General features: G+C 39.7%; 1 protein-coding gene across 17 annotated transcripts in view; it reads right to left on the bottom strand.

Moving 5' to 3' along the window:
- myo9ab (myosin IXAb) overlaps positions 1–16,549 on the bottom strand; it is a 157,329-nt gene that overhangs the window by 28,470 nt on the left and 112,310 nt on the right. For all 17 annotated transcript variants that reach the window (XM_032523971.1, XM_032523974.1, XM_032523976.1 and 14 more), the window contains 4 exons: positions 8,645–8,766; positions 6,825–6,966; positions 3,625–3,820; positions 2,284–2,403 (listed from right to left, as the gene is read on the bottom strand). In XM_032523971.1, coding sequence (XP_032379862.1) covers positions 2,284–2,403; positions 3,625–3,820; positions 6,825–6,966; positions 8,645–8,766 — 580 coding nt within the window. The remainder of the gene's footprint in view (positions 1–2,283; positions 2,404–3,624; positions 3,821–6,824; positions 6,967–8,644; positions 8,767–16,549) is intronic.

The raw sequence follows: 16,549 nt of genomic DNA, 5'->3' as shown, positions 1-16,549 counted from the left end.
AGAGAGAGAGAGAGAGAGAGTGTGAGTGAGTGTTTCAGTTGTTTTGGTAGTGGGACATTAATGCAGATGGACCCTTATATATGAAAACAAGCAGCCAAATAGCCGGGTGTTTCCAGTTTACTTGTGGTTTTCTGTTGTAAAGGTTTGTATTCACTGCTTTTAACTATGCAATAACTTATTTTAAAAAACTGAGGTCAACTTTGTATTTTCTATACTTAGCAAAAGGTGATTACTGAAGCTGTCAAGATACTAAATGGAATTAAAGGAAACGACCAGCAGCCCGATAGCTTCGCATAAAAGACTGAAAACAAGGAGAAACTGCCTGACTCTGACTCTGTTGAAACTGATGCGGCAGAGGTGGAGAAGAGTATTTCAAAAATGCTGCATCCTACATTTCCCATAATGCAGCTTGATAGTCTTTTCATTAGAAGAAACATGCCTGGTGAACTCCCAAATCTTTCAAACTACATTGTGACACAATATTTCTGTTCATAGTCCTCAAACTCAAAGTTTTTTTTTTTTTTTTTTACATATTTTTTCCAGAGCCACAAAAGACATCATACAACAGTTACTAAGGTGCTGATGTTGATCAAAATCAGTGGAGTGTTCCTTTAGTGAAGGAAACTCTGGGGAATTTTCTTGGAAATGTCAGTTTAATCCCACCGCAGTAATGTGTGCATGAAAACAAAGTGCTGTTTTACAACATGAGGACATATGACAGTGGGAGGTTTGGGCGCACAGTGACACACTCAGCCGCACACATACGAACAAATTCGTACACATCTGAAATGTGTGACAAAGGACAACCAGAAAATCCGAGGGCGTCATTAAACCCTGCTGGTTCCCATAAACCGGATTCATTTGTCTGATCACTCATGCGTGGGAATAAGTCTCTGCTGTCAGGTGAGTCAATTGGACCGGAGCTGCAAATGATCCAACGCCTGATTTCCAATATCTTATTAACAGCTGTAATAAAACCAGCTTACTGAGGCCGAAAATGATCAGCGACCCATTATTCTCAATCTGACCACCAATGCCTTTTTCAATACAGCCAAGATTCGAGTCAAGATTCATTTCTTGAAGAGAACGGCTTCTGATTGGAATTTAAAAAAATATAGGACTTCTCGCTTCAGCTCACCTCGATTCAACAGACCTTTATCGACAGGAATCCATCCCATTATAAACCCCATTAACAGGGAGCACCTTTCTAATACTGCCTAAATGAATTGAGGGTTGAATATCGCTACAAAGTTTAATTAATGAAGCGAAAAATGTCCAGTTTAAACCATAGATACCTTTTTATCTCCTATGGCAACCATTTCTCCCTTATGTGGATAGACTAAAACTGAAATCCCTCCCACATAACAAGGGTGTAGACCCTCCCTTTGCACTGTACAAGCTCCACAAAGCCTGGACTGATCTTCTGTATGTTTTTTTTTTCTTCCTTTTTCTTTTTAAAACATGTTTGTCTGTTTATTTTGTCATTTTATTTCTCCAGCAGGCTGAACCGGGCTTCCTCCCTCCCCCTCTCGGGCCACACTGCTACCTGGATGTGTGATGGCTAGATGAAAAAAAGGGGACACGCCAAATCTCTAGATGAGCTGCAGCCGAGCTGCGCCTGACTGAACCGCGCTTAGTGGGGGAAAAATACTGGGAACCAAACAACTGGGCTGTTTGGAAACGGCACACACTCCAAACGGGGACTGCACTAGCTAGTTCTATCTCATGATGAAAAATTAGAGACGATTGTAGACAAAAATTGAAGAGAGATTTGATCTTAGTTTTTGTTTTATACAAAACATTTTAGTCTCGTCTTTTTTTGTCAACAATAATGCATGTTAATTTAGTCTTAGTCAGCGTTTTGGGACATTGGTGCAGTCTTGTCATCGTCTCGTCTTCATGGAAAAAAAGGTCGTTGACGAACATATTTAGTCTCGTCTGACAAACTTAACATTAATGTCATTCCCCTTTCATGTCTTCAGCTGTTATATAAGAATAAAAACCTAAAAATGCCCCAAAAATTATCTTAAAAACAAAGATAAAAAATACGGAAAAAATGTGTAGATATCAGCTTGAAGCAAAAAGATTCCATGTTTTAACGATTTGTTTTTATTCATGGTGAACGGCTGGGACTGACCTGTGCCTGTCCGCTTTCTATCAGCAGGAGGATAATCTGATGGACCCTGTTCACTGAGAACAATGTTCTCCTGCTGCAGGAAACCGGAGTCCTTTATGATCCGGTACAATATGCTGCAGAGTCTTGAGGTACTTGGTGTTACTTACTGTATTTCTCGTCTTTGCATCTTTGAAGGATCTCGAGGCTCCTCTGGTGAACCGGGTGGTGAAGGAAACTAAAGCTGTCGACGGTTTTGACAACAGAACAGGACACTGCTGCATCGTTTCCTAAAACAGAGAGGAGGGCAAAAGGATGAGAAGAAGAGACTTAACGAAGCGTCTCCATTTCAGAATAGTTTTAAAATAAAAAGGAGGTGAAAGGAAAAGAAGGGCGAGAAGGTGAATAAACAAACGGGAAGAAGAGCAGCAGGAACAAAACAAAAGGATTACGATGTGCTTGTAAGTGTAGAGTGAAAAAGATAAGATCATCTATTAGTATATAAACACTAAACAGTCATGTACTAGGGAGATTAAAAAAAAAAACCTTTTTGGTAGTTATTCCTGTTTCTGACAAAATGCAAGAGTTATGTATTTTGGGCTCAAACTGTGGGTCCATCATGTAACTTAATGTAGTCAGGGCTGCAACTCATGCATAGTATCATTTTGAGTTATTTCTTTGGTTTCCCAGACACAATGTCAAAAACTAGTAAAATATGCTCAGATCCCTTAAATTGTTTGTTTTGTCTTACTAACAGTCCAAAACTCAAAAATATATAAAACAGAGAAAAGAAGACAATCATCTTATTTGAAAAGGTACAGAGAACAGCTTTTTTGGCTTTGTGAATTAAATAAACAATGTATTAAATATTAAAACTGTTGATGTGGGTCCACTTATCAATGCCTAGACCTATTGTTTAAGCACTAAATATAATGAAATAATTATAATATAATGTTACAATATAACACGGACATTTGCAAGTGATGTCATCTAATTTTGGACTAAACAAAAGATTAATATATGTTTAGTGATCGGGAAAAATATTTTTTGATTGTATTTTGTCTTCTAGCATGAAGACTTTGCTTCAAAGTATGATTATTTCTCTTTATCATAAACTATTCATAAATTAGGCATCAATCATTCAAAACAAAAATAAATACTTATGTATTATTTAAGTGTTGTAACAGTCAAAGCTAACCTGCTTCATCAGGACTGTGTCGGGAAAGAATTGATTGACGGTAACTAAGCAACCCACCAACTATCATCATATTCCAATTCTAATGCTGAATCCTGATTGGTGCACAGAGGTAAATGACATCAGCTATTTCTAACTGAAACCAGAAAAAACGTAAAATAACCAAAACTGAAGTAACTTTGGCAAAGTGTGTTACTGTATGTACGTCGTACTCATAGTAAAAGGCTGATTCAGACTATGTTTTTAGGGATTTTAACCTTTAAGCTGCTGCCACATTCCATAGCATATTATATTGGACTTGAAGACTTTTCCTCACCAGTTTTTTTGTGGGGGTGTCTGCGGCCGGCCTCCCTGAAAGCCACCAGGGCTCTGAAGTAGGCTCGCAGCACGGCCCAGCGGAAGGTCGCCATGGGGTCGATTCCCATCAGGCCGCAGATGAAGGCGTTCTTGCTGCTCTTGAGCAAGGCCACGATGTCGGGACGCATGTGGTCGGTGTTCTTCTCCCTGAAGTCCTGGATGAAGGAAAGACACATGTGCATCCAGACAATCGTTAGTTGCTCCTCTGAGGACTGAGTTTGGATCATTATTAGACACAGACAACCATAAAGAGTATGTGTCTTTTTTTCACCTACTGATATTTTCTCATCAAAATGGCAAATTTAGGAGTTTTTGTGTGCATCACATCAAAATAGGAAAATAAGAAGAAGCAGAAAATGTTGCCTTGTTCTGTGCACTTGGTAAAAGCCAGTTGGGAGCACTAACTTTTTATTCGAAAATGTTACACTGCTAGTAAAAGTAAAGGATAGAGTAAGATGAGAAGATCTATTCTAATATCTTTCTAATATATCTGGTAAATATGAAGCTTAGAAGTTATCTTAGCTTAGCGTAAAGAGTGGAAATAGGGGGAAACAACTGGCCTGACTCTGTCCACTGGTAACAACTGTACCTTCCAGCACCTCTAAATCGAGAAATCAAGAGTTGATCAGTGAACTTAGAGGGTAAATAATGTTTTTTTCAACCTGGACAATATTTTCCTATGCTTTTGCGTCATAGTGACTGATGGGAACAACAATATTAGACATTGGTCCAGATTAAGCCAGATCGCTGCAGTGGGCAAAAAAGCAACAATGTAATTTAATAGGGCAATTGTCAAGCTTGTATTTACGTCACGAAAGTGCTTGTTTTGCCCCAACAAGCTCAAAATAATATTTTAAGTGTCTGACAACATTATGGTAAGGACCCCTAAGGAGGCCGACCTTTTTGTTAAAGAGTAAGATCCTTTTTTAAAACATAAAAACATCCGGGAAATTGTGTTCGCTAAACCTACCAGATTCCATGTAAATGAACAGTAAAATATATACTTCATTCAATGTTGACATTGAATGAAATCTATCAAAAGCTGTTTTGGTTTGGTTTCCAACTTTCCAACCATCACAACTCTAGTTTTGGTTTAAAAATAAAAATAGTTCACGGATTTACATGTGAAAATATGATGTCTGGTGGGTTTAGTGCCAGCGACTTCAGAGCTGTTTCTGGTTAAACAGAAAGGTCTCAAAGACGTTTTAAAGGTCTATCTCTAAAGGGATCCTTTCCATAATGCTTTCAGACATTTAGAATAGTAATCCGAGTCCGTCAGTGGCAAAACGAGCACTTTGGTGAAGGTAAATACAAGCTGGACAATTGCCCTAATACCTTACATTGTAGCTTGTTTTGCAGCTGCCGACTGCAACAATCTAGTTTATTAGTTGAATCAATGTCAAAGATTGTTGTTCCCATCAGTCACTTAGACTGAAAAGAAAAAAAAAAGTAGTAACTCTTTAAGAGGTGTGGATTGGACAGTTGGTAGTTGGCCGATTTTGGACAAAGCCAGGCTAGCAGTTTCTTAGGCTTTATGATTAGCTAAACTAACTGTCTGCTGCTATATTTCATTTAAGTTAACAGACAGAGATGAAAGTTATATGGATCTTCTTACCTAACTTTCAGCAAGAAAGCACATAAGCATATTTCCCAAAAATGTCAAACCATTCCTTTAATCTTGCTATGGAGCTGGGAAAAAAGGCAAATATCTGAATCATCAGCTTCTGAATTTAATGATCACATATAAAGCAAAGTTAAACAAACTTATCATTTTCATAAATGTATATATATCATTCATTCATATATCATTTTCTGTACACCTTTGACTTCTTCACATTAAATATGAGGTGCAGAAAAGCTTAAGCACACAACGTTAACCACAGTCTCTTCTTCGGCCTCACGTGTCTGTAAGCAATTAAGCACCTCGACTGAAGCTGTGCTAAGATAACAGAGCTATGAACTATAAACCCTTCAGCATTTTTCTCTCTCCGTATGATTCGAGTCAGCTGTGCATTCACCACCGAGCCAACATCAGACACATTTCACGCCTGTGGCTTTCGCTACACAATTCACACGAAACAACTCTTTGGCTCTCAGTAGACATGGGAAACCTTTCCACGTCCACGATGACCAACAGTTATGGATTTATTTCATACAGTTAAACAACAATATGCCCGCCCTGTTCCTGCACATGTGCTTCTTATCAAAACAGTTGACAAACAACAAGAAAATCTGCTGCAGAGTTGCATAAAACGTTCAGGGACACTTCCTTAATCTGTTCAGAGATTGATTTTTAGACTTTTACCACACACACACGAAAGTTCTATTTAATTTACATTTTTAGGAATAAGGAAATAATCCAATCCTTATTTACAACACGCACCACACAATCTTCACTTCTGTTAAAGAGCCCTTTTTATTTTTCCAAGGAGCTGATGGCTAGCATTCACAATTTCGTGAATAAAGACATTCTTTCCTTGCAAAATTGCCGCTAATTGTGACGGAAATTGTTCTTTATTAAGTCACCAAAAAGAAGATCAAATAAGACAACAGTGGATACAAGTTGGACATCCGGAGCTCAGTTGTAAAACCCCCAAACAAGTTTCCTAATCTGATTCCATCCACTGTAGTTTTGGCATCTGCACAATGTTTTGGCTCTTCAAGCCAGGCAATAACAAATGAAAAAGCATCTGAAAAAGCTTTAATCCTGACTGTGGTTTGCCTTTGCTTGATTTTGTTCGGCTACGTTTCTAAACATGAGTGACTGCTGGAAAGAGATGTCAACATGTATCTCCTTGTACCCCCTGATAGATCCGGGTCTCTTTTTATTTGACTCGAAACTGGTTTTAAGCTTCAGTTTAAAAAAAAGTGTGTTATGTTCTTGAAAGATAACAGACTCGCATTTTTGGGTGCCTTGATTTGGTTATTAGAATGTAATAGCATTGACCTTGTGTCAAAAAAACGAATTTAAAAAGTAAACGCTTCACAGATATTCATTTTTGTGTTACTAACTTAATGTACTGGAGGATGGTTTACACACACTAACCACATTATAGTACAGGTATCTGGTGTGTTTAAAACAATACAACCACACTTCATTTATGTACCAGTACATGTAGAAAAGCCCGTTTACAGTACTGACACACCCAAGCATCTCACCTTGACTCCGTACTTGACTTTACCAGCGTAGTGTGTGATGATGAAAGCGGGCTCCATGACAGCGGGGAACTCGATGTAGCTGTTTCCTTCATGCTGACGCTTGAACTTGTCCAGCAAGGTCTGATTGGAAGCCTGGGGGAAACTAGAGGAAACATGACTTTAGTAAGGCGCAGGTTTAAAACTCAAATCATGGGGACTTAAAAAATAGAAATCCAAGACTCAAAGACTGAATCAAAGACTTTAGACTTCATGTACAACAACACCTTTTGTTTGGGAAACTCTTTGGCACTTATTCTGCAGCAGCCTTCTCTTTCTCTCCAGGAAAAAGGGGATGGTAAACACAGTAGCACACACAAGCAACTATTCCATCTTTTTTACTTTCATATACTTTTGACTACAACGCAGCGTAAATATAGCAGCAGATAATTGTGCATCTCCTTTCCCCTCACACTCAGGGATTAAAAACCGTCACAAACTTAATGCTGAGGTTTAAATGTTGCAGCACATCTACTTGAACAGTCTTCTTTGGTGTTTTCACCTTTGCTTTGTTGACATTTTACCCATTTACTACTAACCTCAACATAGCTAAAGGGATGTTTCACATCATCTAAAGCTCTCCTCCCTACACCTCTGAAAGGCACTGCTGGCAGAGCTCTATATCCGCAGGGGTCTTAAAGCCTGATGCGGTTACTGTAGAAATGAACCCCCACACTCGCCCCCTATCCTGCAGTAACCTAATCCACTTCTCCAGAGCGCCCAAAGCTCCACTAACTGTGAATGATGAGCGTCTTTCTTTCTTTCTGTGTCATCATTTAGCATGGAACTCCTTACTGTGACAGTATAAATCCCAGGAGAAACCCTGTCCACCTAATTTTTTCTTCAGAGATCCCCCTTTGACCCTTATTCTCGAAAGTGGTCCCCCCTGTGTCACACACGCACACCACGTTTTTCTATACACAGATATATACACACCATTTGTTCCATTCCAATGATCATTTGATCCAGAAGAACAGGCTTTGCTGCTAAGTGGCAAGTAAGATGACAGCTAACATAGATAAATATAGCTGTGTGTGTACCGCCTGTTTTTATGCGGGGGGGGGGGGGGGGGGGGGGGGGAGGGGGGGGGGGGGGGGGGAGATTTATGGACGAGAAAAATGCAGAGTGCTGACCTGTGTTGAGGAGGAGAGTGTTTCACAGCAGAGAAGTGAAAGAAAAACGTGATCCAGAGATGATGGGGGAGGAATAAGAACTTCTGCGTTAAGCTTCAGTCAAGCTCTGGTAGCATTCCAAGTGTTGGTATCAATCAAGCTAATGAGGAAAAGTCCTGCACAGGGAGCACTTTGTCTCCTCGATTCACCAGTCGGGTGCTAAAGGGGCTTGTGCAGGGTGATGTCAACACAATATGCTACACTGAAATATGTTTTGACCTGTGGACAACCCCCCCCCCCCGCACCAGGTTGTGGACTTTTAGGGACAGGGCTTTCTCTGCCAATGCTCACACACTCTGAAACAGTCTACCACTCCACATCCACTCCGCCCAATCGCTGCCCATGTTCAAAAAGCACCTCAAAACATTTCTTTCTTTGAGCCCCCCCCCCTTTTTTTTTGTTAAGCGACCTTGGGTACCTTGAAAGGCGCTTTATAAGTCCCAGTTATTATTGCTATTATTATTATTATTATTATTATTATTGAGGCTCTGTCTGATTCAGCACAAAGTATAATTTGGAGGATTCCAACCATAAGTACAAAACCTTCTTTTAAAGTTATGCGGCTAACTGCTGCTTCCAAAACTCCGAACTCTAATTTAGCAGGTGGCGTACTTGCACTCCTCGTCCAGCAGGTGGAACAGCGCTGTGGGTTTCTTGCTGATGAGGTTGAGGCAGCCGCTGTTGTCGATGTACTCGATGTTGTGCCAGGTGATGCCCTCAGCCCTGTACTCCTCCTGCAGGGGGAAACACAGAGGAAGGAAGACTTTGGTAAATACTTCACGGGCAAATTAGTTACAAGTTCTGTCAAAGCTGTGACAGAGAAAAGGGCATCATGTTCAGGTTACTTAATATTTTAACCTTTACCTAAACAAGACTTGACACTTTTCCGCAAATCTGGACTTTAACATACACACAACAAAAGTACTATTGTCATCTAATGTTTACACAGATACAATCTGGGGGTCGGTGTCCTTCTTGAGGACATTTTTATTATATCTTCTTTTTTATTATATCTTCAGTGGAGAGGGCTCTTTTCCTTGCTTTTTTCAGCACAAAGATTCTATCATGTAGTCTATATCCACGGCTTTCCACTCTTTTCGGCAGGATTTCCGTTAACTAACGTTTTCTTTGTGTTGTAATTCTAAACTCAGGTGGACTATGAGTAACTGCTCCTCAGATCTCTGCAGGGTAAATCCAGACAGCGAGCTGGACTATCTGTTCAATCTGACTTTTCTGTTTTGTTTGTTGTTGTTTTCTGCACAAATAAAACAACTTTTTAAAACGCACACATGTTCCACCCGAGGCTATTTAGCAGCGGCACTGGGGCTCTGTCTGGCGGTTTAAAGAAAGAAACGCAATAAACCAGAGGATGACTATTCTCCCATCCTGGAATGCTGGGTGGACTAGCCACACCCTCCTCCACAACGCTGTGGATGAAGCTCTGGAAATGCAAGACTAGCTGTCATGTGACAAAACAGCTCTCCACCAGAGGCTCGCTGACGATTATAACAAGAAGTAAAGTATGTTTCACAAGTGCCAAAATGTACCATACTTGTGGATACTCTCCACGGTTTAAAACAAAAAGATCAAAAGCTGTTTTTACAGCACAAAAAAACTAAATCGGCAAAGATGAAAACACCTGGCTACTTGTAGATTCTCAGTAAAACAGTCAGTTGGTGACGTCTATGCACCCCCAGGGGCCAATGACATATGAAGTATATGACCCATGTCCTTTTACTACCCCTATGGGAGAAACCAGTGACAGACACCAGTTACAATCCCAATGCTAGCTGGGAGGAACACTGGAAAAAGGAAGGTCTTTTGTTAACGTTCTCCTCTCTGGAAAGCTACTGCTGAGGTACATTTGAAGGTATGTAAACAGTTCTTGCATTTCACAGTGTGTCTTACTGTTGGACTGCTGAAAAAGAGCATGCACACTAAGCAAACCAAAGCACAACACTAAAACTTAAGGGTCAGCAGTGGCGAGGCAGGGAGCCTAGCTGGACAAAAAATAGAAGAAAGGGAGTGTGTCTGTTTCAGGAAAGTCAATAACAACAATGATCAGAGCACTTAAAATGGCAGCCTCAAGAAGCTGCAGTGTTTTTTACAAGCCCCAATACCAAATGATGGAAAGAACAGCACACTGCTAATGTTGCTGTTCTTAGAGCGTTGCCAATAGTTAGATATAAGCAGTGGGATCATTACAAACAAAAGCATGTCCAACGTTGACAGTACATTCCATGCAGCTTTACACCGATGTTTATTCAGTATAAATGGGAATTTTGTGAAATTTGGTGGAGCAAAGGTTGAAGAGGGTAACAAATTACACAGTCTCACCCTTTGGGTGCCATGAATATGCCCGCCAACATCATGAAAACCTACTCAGAAGTTCAGATTAGAAATTTTCAATTGTTATCATGGACAAAGCTGTCTTTGAGGGTAATTTGTGACCTGATGTTGGTAGTAAACAAAAGCAAGCAAACAGTTTTCAAACCAGAAGTTACAAAGAGATTTACGGTACAAAGAAAGGAGAACGGCAGAATAGAAGACCGAAAAGTCCACACACTTTAAACTTTAACCTTATAACTAAATAATGAACTATAAACCGTTATTCCAATTCTGTAGAAATATTATCAAAATAAAGGTCAGAGAAGACAACAAATCATTAGGAATCATCTCTCAGAGACCGTTAACAACAATACCAAATGTCATGGCAATCTAGCCCAAATGTCAAAATATCCTGCTATGGTGAACATTTGAACCTACATCTGCATCCTTAAGGCCAAGACCGCCCATTTTGGGGCCCGTGGGCCAAGTTTGGCTTGTGCTCCTTTTGTTTTGGCCCGCCATGGCATTTAACATTTGCTTAAGTGCTCTAAAACCCTAACCATAATGACTACAAGACGTACATTATGTGCAGCTAAAAAGTACTTAAACTAAGTTGTACGGCATTGTAAAGAAGAGTGCTGGTAAACTTCCCTGTTAAATCACGTATGTAAGTTTTACCTTGGAAGAATTACAAGAATTATGGTATTTTCTCTCTCTCTCCCTCTCGTGCTGTGAGCTGTGCTTACGTCATGAAGAGGGGTCTCGCCCTGGGTGTAATTTAATGTAGAACCGCCACTGTCTCCCACAGATATCGTATGTGCTAAATGACTGTACAAGACATTGAAGAATGTAATACAAGGTCATATGGGAGATATATGCAGATTAAAGAGCTGTGTTATTTTTGGGGAATTTTACTTTAGATTTAGAATGTTAATTTTCTATGAAATATTATACATTTTCACATAACATCAACATTTATTTTTGACCCATGGCGTTCCATCCAGATACGTATTTGGTCCTTCATATGAAAGAATTTGGGCACCTCAAACAAACACGCTGAACAGAAATGTGCATAATCCTAAAATAAGATGTAAATGTTACAGTTTATTATGTTAAGTTTGTGTATTACAAATACTGTATGTATTTTTGGTATGTATTTTAGAACTAGTTTTTTTATAATCAAGGGAAAAAATGAAAAACCTTCCGACAATCAGTTTGAACCCAGTAACTAAAATGAGACAGTCAAGTATTCAAAGCAGAACTGGAAGATAATTTTACACATGCGAAATTCGCCATCTGTCTTCTCCTCTTTTTTTAGGCTGCTGAATCACTGACGAGGCATTCAGAACATGTGTTTGTTTGGTTTCACTCAGAGGTTGCAGCGGATCCAGCGAAACAAAAAACGGAGCCATAAAGAATGTTGCGTGCGTGTGCTTTTGTTAAGCACTCATCAAGGCGAGCACTCACAGATAACTGACTCAGTTTATCTGGCCGGCTTTGTTGTGTCTGTGAGAGAGTTTTTGAACACTTGTGTTGACTCACAGAGACAATGAGATGCAGCCACACAGATGGATAAATATACATATATCCACTCATGAGCCATTTTATTACATGCACACATTTATGTAAACAGCTCGGCCCTGCAGACTGACAACTGCAAAGCTGTGACTCAGTGAAGCACGCAAATAAGGTGGTTCAGTTACGGTTCGACTCAACGGAAGAACGGCTGAGTGGCTGCTAGCGGAGTTTCATCATTAAGTGCCAGACACGCCGGGTCCAGAAACTAACAAACAGCTGCTTTATGAGCTCTGATCTCACCAGATGGAACTGTCTGAACTGTTTTTGTTTAGCCAATTATTTTTTTTAAATGAATTGTTTCAGTAATTTTTTCAAGTAGAAAAATTGTTTTGCTTCTGAAATGTTAAGATTATATTCTTTTAGTCTTTATTGTCCCTTAGGGATAATCATCTTCTTTTCATGTTCATGATATTATTGTCTTTGTTTTTATAAAGTGAAGCACTTTGTGTTGCCTGACTTTTGCATGAAAAGTTTGACGCAAATAAAAATGGATTGATTGAGTAAACTTATATACTGTATTTATTATATGAAATATAATGTGATTATTTTTTATTTTTTTTTTACAATTTTCTGACATGTATTGACTATTTCTAATCATTACTACAAATGATTTGTCCATTAACAAAATAAAAGTTAATTGAAGTCCTAGTTTGAAGACATTTCTGTTATGGCTTCAACCTCTCTAAACTTGTAACTATTGGTCCTCTAATCCATCGGCGGAGGGTCCGAAGCATCGCTCGTGTATTCTTTTCCAGCCAGGCTGTTTTTTTTAGAGCAGTCCAATAACAGCACTGATGTAGACTCAAAATGGCAAGTGAATGGGACTAAAGAGCTGGTAAAATAGAAAAAGCAGCAGTGCTCTGGACCCTGAGGGCTGACTATTGAAGTTTACAGAGAATGGAGACATTAAATCAAAAAACTGCAGCAGATACGAGAGGTTGGACTTCTCTGAGCTAACAGAGGAGACACAGTAAGACAATAACAGAATAACATCATACACTTTCTTTTGAAAGTGGTTTTAGTCCTCTCAGCAGAGACGACAAAGATGAAGCCCAAACGGAAGACTTTACATAACAAATACTTATTCTGATAAGTCCTGGTTTCTATTAAGGCTTGCTTTAAAACTTAGACGGGCTTAAGTACAATTTTGAGGTACTTTATTTGAGCAATACCATTCTATGATACTTTGTTCTTATACTCCACTATGATTTGGAAGCAAATGTTCTTTATACTCCACTGCAATACTTTGCATATTCAAATTTATACAAAATATTCAAGAAGTAAATGATGTTTTATGATAGATTACACTATCCAGCAGTATTTAAAGTACAGTATATAAACCTCACCTTTACCAGCTACAACACTAGAGTGATGCTTTACAATGATAATCCAATCATATTATTCTGATGGGCCTTTCTGCATAATAAGAGTACTTATAGCTTCTTTTCTTAATGCTAATACTGTTCTCTACTCAAGATCCAGGATTTATTACTTGCAACAGAGTATTTGTACACTGTAGTAATAAAGTACTTCTTCCACCCCTGATATTCCCTGATGTCCACCGTATTTATAATAATTTCAAGATAATGTCCCCTTCAGTGGGGGACATAATTTGCAAAACCGCAATAAATTAGGTGAGACTATATCAAGAGAGAGACATAACAGATACACAGACACAGATGTAATATATATATACACATATATATATATATATATATATATATATATATATATATTAAACCACAACCAATCTGCGAGCAATAAAAGCTCAAAACCGTCCTGCTGTGCTGAAGAAAGCAGGGAGTTCTGTTGTGGTCGATTTGTGGCCGTCTCTCTATCCATTAGTCTGCTCTGTGTCTGTTCGCTGCTGGGTAACGCAGCACAGCTTTCAACCAGGCCTGAATTGTGTTGAGCTGTCAAAGGTGAGGGAGGTTTGTTTGTGTTGCCATCTCTCTATTTTTCCTTTCTTTTGTATTTCTCCCTCCCTCAGCGCCCTTCTCTCTTGTTATGACAGCAGAGTGTTTTTATTGAGCAGGCAGGAGGAACAGCGGTGTAATCATGAGAGCTGGAGCAAGTTCTGGTTGTTTAAAAAGAGAGAGAGACTGACAAAGACACAGATACAAGAAGAAGACATGCTCTGTGAGTTTTTCTTTTTATGATCCAGCTGGAAAGAGTTGGACACTGTCGACCAGTGTGACAGTGATGTGAAGGAATGAGCTGGACTGATTGGAATAAGGGTGTAAAGTGCGGAAAACCTTCATCAAAACATCAACACTGATTTCCAGATCTATGAATAATAATAATTGCTGCTTTATCAGTGTGGTCATTGAAGATATAGTATGTGATGTTAGTCCAATACCCTTTCTGGCAAATTCAGTGAATATCTCCTCACGGTCACCTAGCTCTCTATTCTCGCGGTGTGCGCTGAATCCCCCGGCACTTATTTCTGCATGTACTGTTGGACAATGAAGTCAACAGCAGTGGGCAGCAGGAGTCTCCCCTTCTGTCAGCTGAAGGTAAACCGGGCCATGTTTTTTATTTCTTTGCACATATCTCGCGAGTTAAACATGATAGCGTGTTTGCCTAAGGCGGTGGCTGTCGTGTGTTTTCCTTTCTTTGATATACCGTCCTCACACAGAAAAGAAATTGCGCACCAATTGGCATGTTGAGTGTAAACACTAGACTCAAGAGTCAGACACACATCTCCCTGAGGGTTGTGGTTGGTGCAGTCCGATTAGCTTTGGCTGCTGTTCCGAAGGTAAACACACACGCTGCTGATAAGGCACACTGATTGGTTGGAGGGGAGTGAAGCCCAAAAGGAAGGAGAAGAAGAAAATCCCCCTGATGGAAACTCACTTTTCAAAGTCAGAATGACGGACAAAGAGAAAGTGGTGGTTCACGCTTGTACAATTCCATTGAATTGGTCTTCATCAGATTAGCTTAAATTAAATTTTCAACTGAAAATATACAGTATCTTCTCATCCTAGATAACTTGACAACACAGTAAAATGGATTTATACATATGACATAGCCGCTGTTAGCTACACCATAGCTAATGTGCACCCTCTTAACAATGTGGATGCATGTCGGGGGGGGGGGGGGGGGGGGGGGGGGGGGGGGTTCAAAGATACTGCGTGGAGACCGCAAGAACAACTTGGGCTGCTTGTGTTGTCTCCACCAAATTTCTTATATTTGTAAATCCTGTACTATAACAGTACAGGAGTTTAGTTTGAGGGTTAAGGGTGGACTAAACATGACTAGGTTGAAGAAAGTCCCTCCTTTTCAGTAACACATAAACCTTTTCTACTGCAAACCTGCTCACTGAGATCACTGGGAATGGAACAACATGAACAGCAATTGCACAGAATAGTCTCATATTTAAAATATGTACAGTATATATAAATATAATTAAAGCAACAACAAAAAATGTTTGCAGGCAAACAGAGAGACCAATCTGGAGATTCAAAGCAATCTCCTTTTCATTTAGATTATCTAATATATTAGTAGTAAACTCACAAATAACAAAAACTACTGTGTAGTTTGGTGAGTTCATGTAAGCCAGGAATGTTTTCGTATCTTCTAACCGAGTGCCAACAGTTAAAGGCTCAACATAATGCAACAGACGAGGTGTAGCGTGCTTTCTCTGCTTGTGACGTCAAACTGAGGGTAGAGGAGGGGCCCGTGGCGTGAACTGCACAACTTTATTCAAACAAACACAAATCAGTAGAGATCTGGCAACCCTCGATCAGGGAACTAAACCAACCTGCATCAGAGGGGCCTCAGAGGGGCCCCAGAGCTCAGCGCCACCTCAACTGTTCTGTCAAATAAACTCAGGAGAGGCAGAAAGCCAAAGGTTTGGACGACCCCAGTGATTAAAGGATAATAAACGTGAACTCTGTTGGAACAATATTGGGCACCGTCCTGTTAGGGCGAGCGTTTCAGCAGCACTTTAACACTTATTAGTTGAACATAACACAGAAAAAAAACTTCAATTCAAAACAGAGAATGCCTCGAGGAGCACCTGCTGTCACAAAGTGACTAACACAAAAAGTCAACAATTTACAGAACCAAAAGGACATTGTGTAGGATGCCTTTTGTATGTTTATTAAGATGAAGTGGTTTCTCAATTACCTTTGTTTGGGCCCTGATTAAAACACAATCTTAAACATTGGGATTTGATTTAGCACAATGCAGTTTGTGTAAACCCGAACTTGCTTATACAAGTCTGTGTTGACATACTGTACAAAATAACAAATTATTCATATCATAAGCGTTATTGTCTCTGAAAAAGGCATGACCAGGTTAAGTGTGCTGGGATTGACTAACATTAAGATCTGTCTACTGAAAGATACAGTTGCATTCAGTACTTGTCTTTTAGACAATATCAAGGATCATCTATTGTTTCAAAGAATCCAGTGTAGTGTATACATCTACATGTTCTAATTGTGTTGTTAGAGTATTGTTAGGGTGGCAGTAGCTCAGTCTATAGGGAGTTGGGTTGGGAGTCCCAGTCCCAGAACGGACCAAAGTACTGAGTGTGGATTGGTAGCTGGAGAGATGCCAGTTCACCTCCTGGATGCAACCAGGTGCTCTTGACCGTAAGGCAGTGTA

The sequence above is a fragment of the Etheostoma spectabile genome, chromosome 8, assembly GCF_008692095.1.
Source record: "Etheostoma spectabile isolate EspeVRDwgs_2016 chromosome 8, UIUC_Espe_1.0, whole genome shotgun sequence".
Classification (NCBI taxonomy): domain Eukaryota; kingdom Metazoa; phylum Chordata; class Actinopteri; order Perciformes; family Percidae; genus Etheostoma; species Etheostoma spectabile.
Note: the sequence above shows the minus strand (reverse complement) of the source record. Positions and strands in the feature narration are given on the sequence as shown.